The sequence below is a fragment of the Melospiza georgiana genome, chromosome 9, assembly GCF_028018845.1.
Source record: "Melospiza georgiana isolate bMelGeo1 chromosome 9, bMelGeo1.pri, whole genome shotgun sequence".
NCBI classification, from domain to species: Eukaryota; Metazoa; Chordata; class Aves; order Passeriformes; family Passerellidae; genus Melospiza; species Melospiza georgiana.
In genome coordinates this window covers 29,498,908-29,515,313 of record NC_080438.1, presented here as the reverse complement: position 1 = coordinate 29,515,313, position 16,406 = coordinate 29,498,908, and the positions used below count along the sequence as shown (strand labels likewise).

Below are 16,406 nucleotides of genomic sequence, written 5' to 3'. Positions count from 1 at the left end.
ACTGTAGTCAGAAAGTACCTTCAAATTAGGAGGTACTGTCCAAGAACCAGCTAAAACCACAGAATGTATTCTAGAAGCACTTTAATTCTTTAAGATAATTTCCCTTTTTGTAACTGTTCCCAAAGTCCTTTCCCTTTCTGCTTTCCCCTCTCCAAACACAACAGGCTGCTCTGCTTGTCTCAGATGCGCATCATAACTTTTTTATTTCATATGTACATTCTTAACAAAGCATCAAAGCCAAATGCTCTCCTTCCCCCCAGTCTCAGTGAGCTCCAGGTACAAATTAACTTCAGTTAGAAGGTCACCACTAAGCTCCCAACCACCCCAAACAGAGATGCAGATTTGAGGGCTTCACTCTTCGAAGTACAAAATTATTTTAATTACACTACACTCTGCCCTTGGTTTGAAGTATTAATCACACCTATTTACACTTTGCTCATTAACACCTATGCACCAAGATGCAAATTAGACCAAACACTTGCATGAATTCAGTTTCCCCCCAATGCTCTGGACAAGGTTCCCAGACTTTTCCTTGTGCTTCAAGTTGCAAGGAGCAGGAAAAAATGGGAGCAGAATAAACCACATCCATTACCCAAAGACTAAATATGAAATGTTACTTCCCAAGTTACAAAAATACACAACTTCTGATGAAATTTGCTAGTTAATATACATTTACTCCAGGGTATGAATACAAATAACTTTTATTTAAAAAAAAAACAACCAAAAACCAAACAAAAACAGGGAGGAAAAAAAGGAAAAAAAAAAACAGAAAAAAAAAGAGTAAAAAGGAAAAAAAAAGCTAATAATACAATAGGCATGTCTGAGACCTAGAGCTGCATTAAAACCACTACTGGGTGCTGTAGGCATCGTTTAGAATCTATACAAATTGGTATTTCTAAAAGGTCAGAGCACTATTTTCCAGCAGAAAAGTTACGGTGTGAGTCAAGTCCTATGTCATGTTTTGTTAATTCAAGTTGAGCCACTGGACACCGAAGGAAAAAAAGACCAGAAAGATGAAGAATCAGTAGCTTCAAAAAACAAACAGCCGTTGCTTCCAGGTAGCTTGGATGCAAATCAGAGCCAGAGGTGTATGCAAATCCCAAATATTTACAGTCCAAGTACAGCATCACTCTACAATTTTCTTATAAAACAGTAGGTAAGGAGTCGATGTGGATGACGACGTCGGAGAAAGAGAATTCAGGAAGTCCTTTTCCTCTGTGACCTTCACTTCGGAGTCATCGAAGAGCAGCCACTTGCCCTCGTACTCCTTGAGGCTCTGGAGCACATAGAGAGCTTTGTTCTCCAGGGCTTTGTTCTCCAGGGCTTTGTTCTCCAGTCCGTGTGCCGCCAGCGCCGGGGGCTCGCCCTGCTGGGCCCGGGGCTCGGCGCTGGGCTCGGCGCGCGGCTCGGGCGCCACGCTCGGCAGCTTCTCGGGGTTGGGCTGTTTGCTGGCACACAGCTCACAGTCAGCCTTGCTCTTCTGCCCGCCCAGCAGCCCCACGGCCTCCACGTTCTTCTTGCCCAGCACCTTGAGCCTGAAGGAAACCTCGCCGTCGTCGTAGTCCTCGGCCACGGCGCGCGCCTCCTCCTCGGTCAGCGGCTCCGGCTTGAGCGCGGCGTAGGCCGGCTCGGGCAGGAAGGTGCCCCTGTCCAGCTCCAGGCTCTGCAGGTCCGTCACCTTCACCGAGGCCGTGTAGTGGCCGCTGCTGATGGTGATGCCGCTGTGCATGACCACGGCGAAGAGCCCGTAGGTGTCGTTGGTGGGCCGCGTGCTCCACTCCTCCAGGGACAGCCGCAGCGGCGTCAGCAGCGGCGTGTTGATCTTGGACAGGCCCCCGTAGCAGTCGAACCTGCCGAGGACACGGGGCTTACACCTGCTGCCACAGCACCTCCCAAACACCGCTGCAGGGGCCCAGAGCTGCAGCCATAGCCTTGCTCCTCAAGGATATGGATGGTGGGAACTGCTCCCTGCTGCTGCCCCGGCCCAGCACCAGCATCCCAAGCATCCCAGGTCAGGAAAGGCATTTTTATGACTGTTATGTTAAATCTTACAGCCCAGAAACTGTAAATTTTAACTATTTCTGAGATCCCATTTTTCTAAAGTATCAGCTAAAGACAATGATGATACAGGTTCAGCTGATTGTTATCACTCCTGCTCCATTTCTGCACAAACACCCCCTTCTCTCTCTCACCATCCTGTTCAAAACAAACCAAAAACCTTTTCAACAGCAGGGTTGGGTTTGTTTTTTTCTCCTCCTGAAAGAGTCATTTACTAAATAAAGCATTACTTATTTTACTTTCAAGTAGCTTTAATATCACTCAGAGATGGTGACTAATTTTCCTCAGCTCCCCTCAGTGCACTGTAGCTGTGCCAGTGGTGCTCACCTGGGATTGTTCACTAGCTATTCTAATTTTTCAAACAATTCTGTGGCTAATTTACTTTGGAAAAGCCTCTAGTATTCCATAAATATTCAGTATTTTGTTCACAGCACACAAATTTACCAGGAGGGGAAAAAAATCCTTTATAAGGATCTTGTATAGAGTTTGAAGAGAAAGTCAGTGGTGGGATTTCACTGTGCATCAGCCTCCTTGACTGATCCTGCTCCTGATGACTTGCACATTGCATCAGCCCAGATCAATTAACCCCTTTATTTAACAATAGGCTGTGATGTCCTAATAAATTCCAGGGATGACTCAAAGTCTTACTCAACTGTGAGGGTGTTGCAGGGAAAAATACTGGGGAGTACAGACAAGCCCTGTAAAACTGAGGTTTCCAAGAGCTCACTGCTCTTATCATAGGAAAAAATAACTTAAATCCAAGGAAACTGCAGCCATGGCATAACTGCAGCTATGATTATTGTTTTCCTGGATTTAATTTTGGTTCTGCTTCACTCCTGTTCAGAGCATGAACCCTGAGACACAGAAATAAACACAGTGACACACACAGATCCTCAGTCACTCCAGTTCAATGAAACCTCACTGCAGACCTCTCTCGCCATCACATTTCACTCCACCAAAAAGAACACAGAAGTGCACAGAATCAGAACTAATAAATCTTCTGAAAATCCCTATTAGCAGCAGCCAGAAATAGAGATATTCAGAAGAGAATCAAGAAACACAGAACTGCTGGCTGATACCCTGGATTGCAAATCCAGTTCCACTCAAGCACACTGGGACAATCAAATTCACAGAAAACAGGAAAAAGCAGGCTCTACCTTTCTTCTCAATGAATCCAGCATCAGAAAGATTTGGAGAGGAGGAAATAAGAGAGGAAATCTTTTCCTATTAGATTTTTGTTCTTCTTAATGATAAGAATCTGAAGACAGAAAAATTGCATGCCAAGTACTCTGCCTGCTCTGACTGATGCACTTCAAACACATCAAACCTGATTTCTGCAGCCACATCTTTGGAGACCATAAATTAGTGACATTTTACCCACTGCACTGAATTTCACGAGACAAAAAGCTGATTTTCTCACAGATTGTTAAACTTCTATAGTGGAAATGCTTAATTACATGTTACCAGTTAACAAATTCCTCCTAAACAGCTTCACAGCCTGCTCACACATGGCCTGGCATTTTTCCCCACACACACACTTGCCAAAGAGAATGACTTCTCCCCAGGCAAGGAGATTTTCACACTGGCTGCTTTATTTTAACACAGAACACTTTGCAAAGCAGCATCTAGAAAAGATGAATAAAATCCCTATTAACTGCAAATATTTACAGTACCCTTAATTTCTCATTTATTTACAACTCAGTCACCAGAGAACTCAGTAGAGCAAAACTGAGCAGACCAGATTCCCAGATTTTTGTGGGAGCTAGAAGTTGTCTGAAAATTCTTATCTTAATTTTTTTTTTTTTTTTTTTTGCTTAAAGCCAGTAGAAGTTTGTTTTTTCAGCAATAACAGGGTTATGCCCAAGAGAAAACATCCAACCCAAAAGTCAAGAAACTCTTCTCAAGAGCTTCAGCTTCATCACAGGTTTCTCTGTCAGGTTTTCCACTCTGACTTCTTAATCTCTGACTGGTAGCCCTTGGCAGAAAATTTATGGAAGGACTGAGAGGACACAGGAGGAAAACCACAAGAGACTGGATTCACTCTGACCTGGAAATTGGTCTGAGTGTTCTGGAGCAAGGAGCTGAAGCTGGCCAGGGCAGAAGAGGTGAGTGAGGCAGGAGAGGACTGGTTAACTGCAGCTCCTTCCTCATAGAAACAGGAAATACAGGAGCAAATGGAGGATAATTTTCATGTTTTTCACTCAACTGTGATGATTTTTTTAGTGTGCAGCTCTAAGTCAGTATATACAAATCAGTATTTAAGTAAATATGTGGAGATCAATGAAAAGACAATTTTGTATAATTCTGGACTTGTATGGAAAGACAGTGCAGAGACACAGGAAATTTCCCTTCTGCTTTGTCAGAAACCTGGATATTCCTGTACAGTGCTGCAGGGATGGATTTTTCTTTGTTTGCTATCATCCCAAAGAAAATCCCTAAATTCTTAAGTATTAAAAAAAAAAGATAAGGAACACTCCCACAACTTCTTTCAAAATATAAGGATTGCTACAATTACAGTACCAAACTGATTGCTCTGTAATTGAATATCAATGATGCTGATACTATTGTGTTTATAAAGTAATTGATTTTTTTTTTTTTAATATTAGCTCTTTAAAATGTTTACCTGATTATTTTTTCCCCAAAAATTTCAGTGTTTACATTCAGGTCGAGACCAAAGTCTGCTTAAAGGAATTGGTCAATTTTGGGGTAACGACTGTTGGCTCTTTAAAGTGTGTTAACTCCTGATTATATTTTTTTTCCCCACTAACATTCATCTTTTTAATACTCACATTCAGGCAGAGACAACATCAGACCATAAAATGCAGGTTTGTTCTCATTACTTGTTCTGGTAAAGCAGTTAAAGCTGCCTCTGAACTCAGAGTTTATTTACTTAAAACTCAACTGTCTCCTTAAATAGGAGTATATTTAAAATAAAGTTTTAAGAAATACCAGGTTGTTCTAAGAGTAGAGCTAGAAAATTTTTGTTAAGGAGTCTCCTGAAAGTCAATTTTTCTGGAAGTAATTTCTGCCACTACCTGGAACAACACAAAGCCTTTATGGCATTGGGGGCTTCATCCCAGCAATGTAATTCCAATCTGGGAATCTTCTGGAAACACTCCAAAGCATTTCCAGCTCTGGGGGTAAGCCCTCCCTTGCTGCAGGACCCTGTTTGGTAAGACAGGCAATGCATACTCACTCCAGGCCACTGGCAGCAAAGCACTTCAAGTGAATCGTGATCACTTCGGGCATTTTATCGAACAGGAGGCTGCGCTCCGCTTCCGTGTAGTGGTGGCAGTTCTCACAGAAATATTTGTCCTCTCCCACAATCCTCTCCACTGAGGCAAACTGGGAAATTGCCCATTTCAGAGTCTTCATTTCTGTTTTTGGCTCTGGAGAAACTAGAAAAGAAATCACTGTATTCAGGGATATGCCAATATTTACATTTCCAACTCATCCCGCCAGAAGAGCAACAAAACAAAGTATGCCAAGTTCAGACCACTCCAAACCTGCAACAGTGCAAAGAACACTCAGTATGTGTGAAATATGTGATGTATTCCCATCTTTGGAGCATTTCAGGATGGGATGCAAACATCCCTTAATGGATGTCATTACTCAAAATTAGGATTTTCCCAAAGCTCCTTTCAGATCACACAATTTTGTTGCCATGTCTGGAAATGGAGAGCTTGGATGAGACCAGAATTTCACTTATTAAGGCAAATCCCCAAAATAACCAGAAAGTTCCCTCTCACTTCTTGCATTTTGCCTCCCCTGCCACCCTCACGCTGCTGACAGGATCACTTCACATACGAACACCACCCCACACATTTTCCTTTGAATCCTTCAGCAAAATGGGGAGCAAAAGCAGGAAAAGCTGCTCCAAATTAAGTCAGTGGCAACTAAAATTAATTCCCTTAAAATCCTCAATTTCAAGATGTGTTTTTGGCACGCTTCCTTTTGAAAATAGCTAAAAAACTACATATAGATCAATAAAATTTGTGAAAGAGACCACATGACTAACATTTACAAACATAATACGACTGTCATTAAAATAACAACAATCTAAAATACTAAATTTTTTTTTAGTAACTGAGGAAAAAAAAGCTGGATTCTTGTTTCTTTTATTTCTAAGAAAAAATGTAAATATTTCTTATAAAAAGAGGAAAAAGCAAAATTTCTTATTCAGGAAGAAAAAAGAAGACTCAAATCGAAGGAAATACCTACTCATAAGTAGGAAAGCAGGTGCCTAAGTGACAGATTGTAGGCAGTCCAAGCTATGTGTTAAGATCTGGAACAATTTGAATATTATCTGGATCTGCCAACATTATCAGCACCATGTTTCCAAAGTCTAAAGTTAATCAGTACAGGAGATAACAGCCTCTAATTTTAGCCAGCACAAACAGGAGCCGTGCTCCTTCCCAACTGCAGCACTGTCCTTCCCCACGGCTGGCAGAGACAGGAACACACCTCACAACCCTTTTTTTTGGAGGGAATTACTTACTTTCAGAACTCTCTTCACTTTTAGAAAGCTCATCTTCTTGCACTGGCACACTGATGTCCTGAAAATCCTCCCTCCTTTCCGTGAAGCACTCGCACTCCAAGCAGCGGGTCCTCAGCACCAACTGGCCCTGGAAGAGTTTCTCCACCAGCTCGAAGACAGCCAGCTCTGTACCTGCAGAGAGCACATGGCACATCCCTGAGCAAGGGCCACTTCAGTCCAGAGACCCTTCCTTCAGAGCCTGCTTATCCTCACAAAATCACTGTTACACCGTGACATTAGGGAGCTCAGACAGGAATTCAAAAGCAGAACAAATCACGAACAGTTTTCATGGTGTCATCTGCTTGTAAGTAAATAAGGACCCTCTGTCTCTTGGACCTCAAGCTTTAATTTCTGTTCTAAATTGGGTTCTTGTTTTGTGCTTGAAGTGTGACAGTGTCACATTCTGGAATTTTGGTTGAGGCATCAATGCTTTGATGCCTCAGCATGGACTGCTGAGCTCTTCAAGGAGGACCACACTGAAGATTTGCCTGGTTTCTGTTCATTCTCAGTCTCTCCTCCTTCCTAAATTTACTGGCCAGTTTTGGCTAGATTTGCTGAAGAAATGTAGAACTCAAAAGACTCTTAATTCCTTCAATTTTGTATAAAAAAATGGTGGGTGGCAAGTCCCAAATTATTAAGTACAGGATTCATACTGAGGCCCTTCCCTCAACATGTATCTTGTGTTTCATTGACACAAACAAAATCCAGACCTGCCAGCCAATTAGCATTTCTAATTGGTATCTATTAGATCTAAATAGATTAGATCTTTAATACATCCTGAGTCCTTCTTGGTTCTTGGGAAGGTTGGGAATATGGAAAGATTAAGGGAAAAAGAGGAGACAGTGTGTAAAACCATAGCTAGTGGTGTTTGGTTCTGTTTGCTCCTGCCAGAAATATCCCCTTACATCTCAAATCCACTTGCTGTCTCTATGAATGACAAAAATTAGTGGTAAATACAAACCTGGTAATATTCAGCCTTTTTTATACATATTGTACAACGATTACAATGTTAAGAGAAATGCCTCGATATCTAAGCTAAACAGGTCAAGTTCTAAAAGAAAAAAAATTACAAACACCTATAAAAATAAATTCTCTTTCCTAAAAATTATCTTCAATTCCTGAAAAACCTAATTTTGTGTTTAGAGCTCTGCAGGCTGTGCAGTTTGAAGGCTGACTTCCCACGCATTGTACTTTCTTAATCCTATTAATTTTAAGCCCATCCACTTGTGCACCAACCTTCCTTTTTTGGTTCTTTTTCAGTTCCTTTTCCATGATGGCTTTCCACAGGAGACGCTGGTTCATGATATTCTTCTTTACTGTCACCATTTTCACACTTGACAGCTGACTCTTCGAACTCACAGTCATATTCTTTCCCTGGCTCTTTGGATCCTAAGTTTGTAGTTAACTTTCCTAGACTGTAAAATTTGGACAGAATACTGGGCTGTTTGCAGGAGGATTTTAACCAGTTTAACCTAAGGCGCGACTTTTTCTGCGTGGGCTTGGCGCTCTCGCTCTCCCCGGAGCACTTGGCGATGGCATCCGTTTGGTTTTCCATCTTTTCTCCCGTGGCTTTCCTCTTGGACCTGGTTTGTCTTTGATTTTCTTCTGCTGCAATTTGCTCTTTTGATACTTTGGATTTTTTCTTGGCGTTGCCGCCCTCGGCGTCGCTTTTCCTTTTCCCGTTTCCCTTGAGCAGCTTCTCCTTGGCCGCGTCTCCGCCGTGGCCGCCCGGGCTGGGATCCTCCTCCTCAGCAGGGCTCACACCCCCATTGCTCTCAGAGTTTTGGCTGGGTTTCTCCTCCAGTTTAGCTGCAGGCTCTTCCACAGGCAGTTTGTTCAGCTCTTCCTTCTTCAGCAGCTGGCAGGTTTCCTGGATGTTGCCCAGGATACACTGCAGCACCTCCTGGGCATCGTGCTGCAGGTACCCTTCGTACATGGGGTTCAGCTCTCTGTCAAAGAAAGGAGCAAAAAGGAGGGTTGGTATCCTTTGCTAACTGGGGAATGTGATTGGAGACTGAAATCAGGGATTTAGAAGCCATGGAGGATCAGGTGTCCCCTCTGTCACAGAGCTGGGGGAAGGATCTGCCTCAAGGATTTACACACACCCAGAGTGGAGCTCCTCAGCTCCAAGGGGATCCTGCCCATCCCTAAAGTGTCCCAGGCCAGGCTGGACAGGGCTTGGAGCACCCTGGGACTGTGGGAAGTGTCCCTGCCCATGGCTTTAAGGTCCCTTCCAACCCAAACCTCTCTGTAATTTAATAACACTTCTGTACCTAAGCACTGTTTTAAACCCCTTCTGCATCACAGTCTTACAAATTATTTTCAATTTTCTAACACCATGGTGCCAACAATAAGCACAAAAATCTTGCTGCCTGCAAGGCCACCCCAAATTTAAGGCCATCCACCTTGCACCAGCCTCTAAAGCTGGGGAATGCAATGGCCTGGAAATGTCAGGACAGAATCCTGGCAGCATTTGGGGGGATTTGTACCTGAGGGTGTTCAGCAGCCTCCGGGGCTGCGTGGCCAATTCATCCGTGTATTTCTCTGGGTTCAGCAGAAAACTGGCTTGAAGCTGCTCAACTGAAAGGATCAAGGAGTGCAAACTGCAGATGAGTTCATAACTGGCCAAGGGATCTTCTTTACAGCCTCCCTGCAATGACAATGTAAAAGGAATAACAACACTTGCAACAGGTACATTGGTCACAAATTAACATTTTTCTCTCTCCCCTCCCTTGGTTTTCTATATTTGGCTGAATTTTTTGTCTGCTATGGGAGGCAGGTGGGTTTCAGGCAGTACTTTGGTTTTTTTCAAGGAGGAAACAAACATAAAAGCCCAATTAGCCATTGGTTTAAAATCCCAAACCATCCTTGCCCAAACTCCCATTTCCCTCAGCACCAAGCACTGTTTCATAATTATCTTTGTGTCAGAAGCATGGTCAGATATATTCCTCAAATTTCTTCTGTTAGACTTTAAAACTTGAGCTAAAGTTCAAAGCAACTTAAATACATCTTCACCTGAAGCAACAGTGCAGAAAACAGTGCTGAAAAGCTTCTTAGGAACCGAAATCAGTTCTTTTTTTTCAATTTTCCCTGCATTCAGGACAGCCTGGCTTGCAAGGTTACAAACAAAGAACACGTGGGGATTTGTTACCTTTTCTGCCTTTTGCTCTCCTTCATCCTTTGAAGATTCTCTTTTCTTTGAAATGATGTTATATAAATGTTTTACTCCAGTTTTAAAACCAGGACAAAAATATAATACCTGAAAGCAACAGTTGAAAACATGAGAATAACTGGAATAAGAAGTTATTCCACACATAAATGCACATTTATAATCCACACAGCCCACACCTCCCCAGGCACACAAAGATCCAGGATTTGTCACAGCAGGGAGGAGCCCTGAGTATGGAAACTGAAGAATTTCCCAATCAGGACAACCACAGGGCACACATTTCCTGCAGCAGCATCTTTATTTCCCTGCTGTAATGAGCTGCCCTTTTCACTGCACCCAGAATAAACCAATTTTCCCCATTTGTGCTGGACCCAATGTCCCTTTTGGAGCCCCCTGGCCGTGGCCTCACCTGCAGGACACTGTTCAGGTAGCAGGTGTTGCCCAGGTTGTTCAAGCCCACAAAAGGCAGCATGTTGTCTTTTTTCTCACAGCTGACAAGGGAGGGGGGCTGTGCTGCAGGAACCACCTGGTCACTGGGGAACAGAGAATGGGGTAAGAGACACTGCAAAAAGCACTCCTTCATCCCTCCCCACCTCAGAATTCAGCACTGAGAAATGCAGATCTAAACCCTGCAAAAGTGGGTCTGAATTCACTGTGACTCCTCAGCAACCCACCCAAAACCACACAGGAGGAAAACCTGCTCTAAGTTCCAACACATCAACTAGCAGGACACTGATTTAATGGATCAAAAATTTCATATATAGATACTTTTGTATGTTCTTTCTTCATTCATAAGGCAGAAAAAATGTGCCTAGAATGTATTTTCATGTTGTCCCCTGCTCCAGTCACATAATTTCTGGATGCAAAGTCAAAGCATAAAACCAGAAAAAAAAATCTAAAAAAAGAAACCAATAAACCTGACACACTATACAGTAATTATCATTACAATTAATTACTGACAGAAGTGATTAATACACTGTAATGGCACAAAGGAAAGTCTCCAACTATTTCTAACTCACCATAATTTTCCCCACTTAGATTCCCTCACTAGTAATGAAATGGATTTCAGGCTCAGGGCCTGAAAAGCCCCAATGAATGACAGCCAACTCCACAATTAAAGATCCTACATATTGCCATTAAAGCTCATTTTGCAGAAAATTAAATTTTAATATAAATAGTTCAGTGACACAGCAACTAGTTATATTAACTTGAAGCAAAGCAAGTTTTTTGACCGATCTCAAAGTTTGTGCGAACTAAACACCCAAAGAAAAAAATCCAAAATATCCAAAGAGCAAACTGCAGCAGAAAAAACCACTTGTTTTCTTAGAAGAGTTATTAGAAGTTGGTTACAGCGACTAAATAGGTTTTAAGAACTAACTTCAGCAGGCGATGCCGAAGTTTGTGCCAGCTGAACATCCCGGTGCGGCAGAGCCGCTCTCTCAGCACAGGCTCGGTCCCAGCAGTGCCGAGCCCGCCGGACGTTAATTTAACGAAAGCGCACGGTAATTCATTTAATTAAAGCGCACGTTAATTCACTGCATGGAGCGCGTGCTGCAGCGCGTTACTGCTGCGAGAACACGAAAGCGAAAGGAGCGGGGAAGGAAGGAAGGAAGGCAGGATGGATGGAGGGAAGGAATGAAGGATGGATGAGCCCGAGCCCGCGGCGCCGCCTCACAACTTCTCCCGCGCGGCACTCACATCTCGGCGCCTCGGAACTCCGCGCCCTTCGGCTCATTTTCCTGCGCCTCGATGAAATCCAGCACTCGCTTCGCTTCCTTCTTCTGAAAGAGCTTCAGCGACAGCCTGTTCTTCTTGGAGGGGCTGGCCCTGGCGCTGTCGCCGGGCAGGACGCCGGGCATGGTTCCTGCGGGGCGCGGCCGGGGCGCTCACACCTGGCGCGCACACACACACACACGCGCACACCAGGCGCCATTTACTCCCCGAGGGGGCCGAGCGCGGACCCGCCGCCCCCCGCCCCGGGCTCGGGCCGCCCCCCCGCGCCCCCCGCATGTTCCCCGCGGCCGGCGGGGCCCGAGGCCGCGGTGCGGCCGCTCCCCCTCACTCACCGCTACATGCCGGCCCCGCTCCCGCTCGCCGTTGCCATGGAGACCGCGGGGACACCGTCAGCGAACTTGGCGCGTTTTTTTCCGCGCGCCGACGAGGACCCCCCCGCCCCGCGCGCGCCCCGCCTCGCGCCGCAACCCCCCCGCCCCGCCGGCGGCCGCCCGGCGAGAACGCCGGAAAACCGAGCGCGCCCCGCCGGGGCGGGCCGGCGGGTAAAAGCCATGACGAGCGGCGGCGGGGCGTCTGCCGGGAGCCTGCGGACAGAGCGGCGGCGGCTGGAAGCCGTAGGTACGCCGCCACTGGCCCCGCAAGGCCGCCGCCGCATCAGGCAGCGCGGCGGGCAGCCCGCTGTGGGTCCTGCCTGGGCGCGCGCGGGCGCTGCTAACGGCCCGGCCAAAGGGCTCGGGTTCGGGCTGTACCATTTGCGCGGGGAGAGCCCTCACCTCCCCCTGCCGACGGGAGGTGGATTGGTCCTGCTCTGACCACGCCCTCTGTGCGGCTCGGCCAATCAGAGGCGGCGGCTCCGTTTCCCCTCACGCCCTGAGGGCCCTGCCCGCAGTGCCCTGAGCGGAGCCTTCCCGCGCTTTGCCATAAAAACCGCACACCCCTGCGGCAATTCCCAGCGCTGCCCAGCCCTAATGTCCCACTGACACAGCTGTGCACCCCGCAGTGCCCTGAGCGGAGCCTTCCCGCGCTTTGCCATAAAAACCGCACATCCCTGCGGCAATTCCCAGCGCTGCCCGGCCCTAATGTCCCACTGACACAGCTGTGCACCCCGCAGTGCCCTGAGCGGAGCCTTCCCGCGCTTTGCCATAAAAACCGCACACCCCTGCGGCAATTCCCAGCGCTGCCCGGCCGTGAGGGCCCTCCGGCACAGCTGTGCACCCCGCAGGGAATTGTAGTTACCACCGAGGCTGTTAGGGCTGCAAAACTGGCGATTTAGGGGTCCGGAATGTGGGAAAATGCTGTAGATTACTGCGTTCTGCTCTTTAAACTGGCCCCTGCAGGACCTTTAGCCTGTACATAAAGGATGCATGTTGTTCATACATAAAGGTTTTCTAACAGGAAAGTTTATTCACGTAAGATTTTTTATAGGTTTAGTTACATAACTGACTGAGCAATACCCAGATCTGGGTTTTGGGGTGAATTACCCCAAATTTGAGCACTCAAAAGCTGAAGTTCCCCAGGACCAGCTGCTGCTGCCTCTCCTGAACGTGGCACTCCTATTAAGCACTAAAGCAAACTGAACTCCACAAAATCACTTTTTTTTTTTGCAGTCCTGCAACATTTTCAGGTTTTTTTTGCTGCTGCACAAATTAATAATTACAGCTAATTATTATTAATTATTACACTATCCCTAAATACTCATATGAATTATGGAAGGAATTGTTATATTCCAACTGTGTATATTCCAACACTCACGGCCATGCTCCTGCAGAGGTTTTCATTTCTCTTACAGATAAAATATCCACATGTACCTGCACATGCAGGTTTCATATTCCCAAGATGAATATATTGATTTATTTCCTTGATCTGTGGGATGCCCAGAGCTCCCCAGAAGCTGCTGGGACTCTGCATTCCCACTGAGCATGGATGGATGGGTTTCCCCTGCAGCTCTGCCATGTGAACTTTAGCTCCACTCAACAAACACTGCCTGAGGTCCCTGCAGTTAATGGACACTCAGCACTACAGAGGCTCTTTTGTGTGAGACAAGAATCTTACCCAGGTGGGTGGTGCCCCAAGGTCCTGGAAGTGCTTGGCTGATTAATAAAGTGATTAATTAAGTCTGTGTGACGCTGCTGGTGATGCCTTGTGCAGGCTGCCCCGGAGCAGAGTTCCAGAATAAAGCAGGGATTGATTCCAAGGATCTCCTCCATGGACCCACCTTGGGCAGCACCAGAGCCCAGCCAGGGCTGCACCCAAGATGAACCAAAATGGCCCCAAAATGCACGGCCGGGCACGGGCTCTGTCCCTGGGATCAGTTCTGCTCCATTTGCACCTTGCAGTTCATTGTCCCATCCCAGCTTTAGCCCAGGCAGTCCCACCCTGCTTGTTTTTCTCTCTCCAGCCCACGGGGTTTGTGCTCCTGGGCTGAGATTTGGATCATTTGTCCTTGGTGCCCAGCTGGAGCAGGAATTGTTTTGTCTCCCTGCTCTGTGCACAGAGCTCAGCATCCCTGAATGTGAGCCCAGACCCACACACTAAAGCAGCACAGAGTGTGAAAATAGAAAAGCCAAACCCTGAGGTGTCAGTGGTTTGAGGCATTGGCTGAGGAGTCACTTTGGTGGCAGCTGGAAGGTTCTGAGCAGTAAAACCTGGGGCTGTAATGAGAAAATCTGGGAGTGTTTGTTTCCAGGCTGGAACGAGCTCTGAGGGCTGGTGTGATACAGAGGTGCCCTGACCCTGCTGCTCACCTCAGCCAGGGCCTGCCCTGCCAAGGTGTGCTGTGCAATCTGCTTCAGCAAACAGGAGAAAAGACTGTTTATACCCAAGGGTTTTACAGGCTCACTCTAAGTCCACGTTAGGTAATTCCTCATTTCATGTGTTAGCTGAGCTCCAGGTGTGCTGTGCCTAGGAGTGCCATCAGTGACATCAGAAGGCTGAGATCTGGGGTAAAGCCAGGCTTGGGGACATTGCCAGGTTCATGGTTTGACTTTTCAGGGGCAGTAACTGAGTGAAGGAGGGAAGGGAGATGTTTGTAGAGTAAATTTGAGGGACTGGAAGTGCCCACAGCATTTCTCATGGTGGTGATGGGGCTTTGGTCTCTGATACATTTTTTTTTGGCTAATAAAGCAGCCAGCTCAGTTTCCATAGGTATAATCATTATTTTAATACACAAATGCATCTGCTACACAAGCAGTACATGGGTGAGCCCAACACCTCTCAGAACACTCAGCACTCATTTGGAACACCTTTCCCTGCTCTTTTCCCAGTGTGGGGAACAATTCCCAAATTCTCCCTTTAAAGAGGTCTGAGCTGAGCTGCTGTGCAGCCCAGCAGGGCTCAGGGTCAGGTCTCCTTCCTGGATTTTTAAAATTAAAATGAAAACTTCCTGTTTTACTTTTTCTGCTGCTAATTTCATCTGATTACATATAACCCTCAGCCTGCTGTAAATAATTTCTCTCCCTTAACTTACTCACAAATGGCTCCCTAATTCCCCATCATCGTTATTTTAACCAAACCATGATTATGTCATTTTTAATTTCCACTCCAAATTAGTTCTCCCTGGCTTTGAGAGACAAAGCCAATGTAATTGTGAGACATTCTGAGTGATATTTAAGCTTCCCCTCTGCCACCTGGATGGAAAACTGGGGTGAAATCTTAGCTGCAGCTCTGTCAGTTGATTGATTTCTTTTAATTAGGCAACACAGTCACACTTCTGCCTCTTCTTTCTTCCCTCTCACCTTTCTCTGATGAGTTCATCAGCTGCAATCCCAGTCCAGGTCGTTGTTGGATCCAAAGTTTGGGGCACAGGGAGGAATCCAGGCAGTGCCAAGCCCTGGATGCCAGGACAGCAACAATTACAAAATGCCCCTGAAGCCATGATTTATTTTCAGGAAGCAGGAGCTGCCCTGCTGGGGAAGAAGCTTCACCCACCAGCCTGACATGGAGCTGTGCTGCCTCAGAGACACCCACACAGCTCCATCTCAGACCTGCCATCCCTCAGCTCCCTCAAATCTCCTCTTCACCAGCCTCTCACCCTCTCAGATTTTTATGCCCCCTCTTAAAATACGGCTCCCTGTCAGTTCTTAACGTGGGGAAATTTTTCCAGCAGGAAAAGGTTTTCTGTTTAAATGTAAGGAAATGGGGATTATTTTTTTTCTGTATCTCTCCAAAGCCACACTAACACCTAATTAAATATTGATGGCAGCTTAGCATGCTCCATAAAGGAGCTGTTGTCTCATGAAGCCTCACTCCATGCAGCAAAGGAGTGTTTCAGGCACAGGCCAAAGGAGGAGCAGGTGCAGGAGGCAGTGATTCCTTACATAGGGCCCAATGTGCAAAATCAAATTCTGTCCAATACTATGGACTTCACAGCCATGTGTTACAAAAATAGCTGTGCTGGGAGACCAGAAATCTTCACAGGCACAGCCAAAAATAACCACATGAAATGCCTGGAAGGAGCAGATTCCCCAGAGATGGGATTGCTGGAGTCCTGGAGGCAGCCTGGAGTACAGAGCACGATTCCCAGCAGGGGAAAACCTCCCCAACCTTTGGCTGTTGCTGAATCATATAAATCAATTTCCAGAGCCTGCAGCCATATCAGTGATAGGCCTATAAATCTGTCAGGGCTCTGGTATTGTTAGAGTTATTCTGTGAGTTTTGGTGCAGATTGTGTGCACACAATGTGCTCTTTCAGCAGCCTTGGATCACACGGGGACCTCGGGGTGGGAAGTTCTGCAGCCCACGCCGGGTAAAACTCATTTTATTCCTGAGGAATGGGACTCTTGGTCAAAGTCCCCACACAGAAAAGGTAAGAAAGCATTCAGACTAATGAGAATACTGGCTATAAAATGTCAGGACAGGACTGGCTTCAGGCACAAGGAATAGAAAGGAATATTTAGGGATTTTATTGTT

General features: G+C 46.1%; 1 protein-coding gene across 2 annotated transcripts; it reads right to left on the bottom strand.

Moving 5' to 3' along the window:
* Positions 1 to 181: 181 nt before the first annotated feature.
* USP1 (ubiquitin specific peptidase 1) lies at positions 182 to 11,939 on the bottom strand. 2 transcript variants are annotated; one of them, XM_058030208.1, is made up of 9 exons: positions 11,831 to 11,939; positions 11,463 to 11,656; positions 10,174 to 10,297; positions 9,747 to 9,854; positions 9,085 to 9,245; positions 7,832 to 8,544; positions 6,557 to 6,727; positions 5,255 to 5,456; positions 182 to 1,850 (listed from the first exon to the last, which is right to left on the bottom strand). In XM_058030208.1, exons 2-9 carry the CDS (start codon positions 11,621 to 11,623, stop codon positions 1,127 to 1,129), a joined length of 2,364 nt encoding a protein of 787 aa, XP_057886191.1. In that variant the 5' UTR covers positions 11,624 to 11,656; positions 11,831 to 11,939; the 3' UTR covers positions 182 to 1,126. The 2 variants fall into 2 exon arrangements, with proteins under 2 accessions (XP_057886191.1, XP_057886192.1); XM_058030209.1 differs by having other exon boundaries at positions 11,463 to 11,628.
* Positions 11,940 to 16,406: the final 4,467 nt, after the last annotated feature.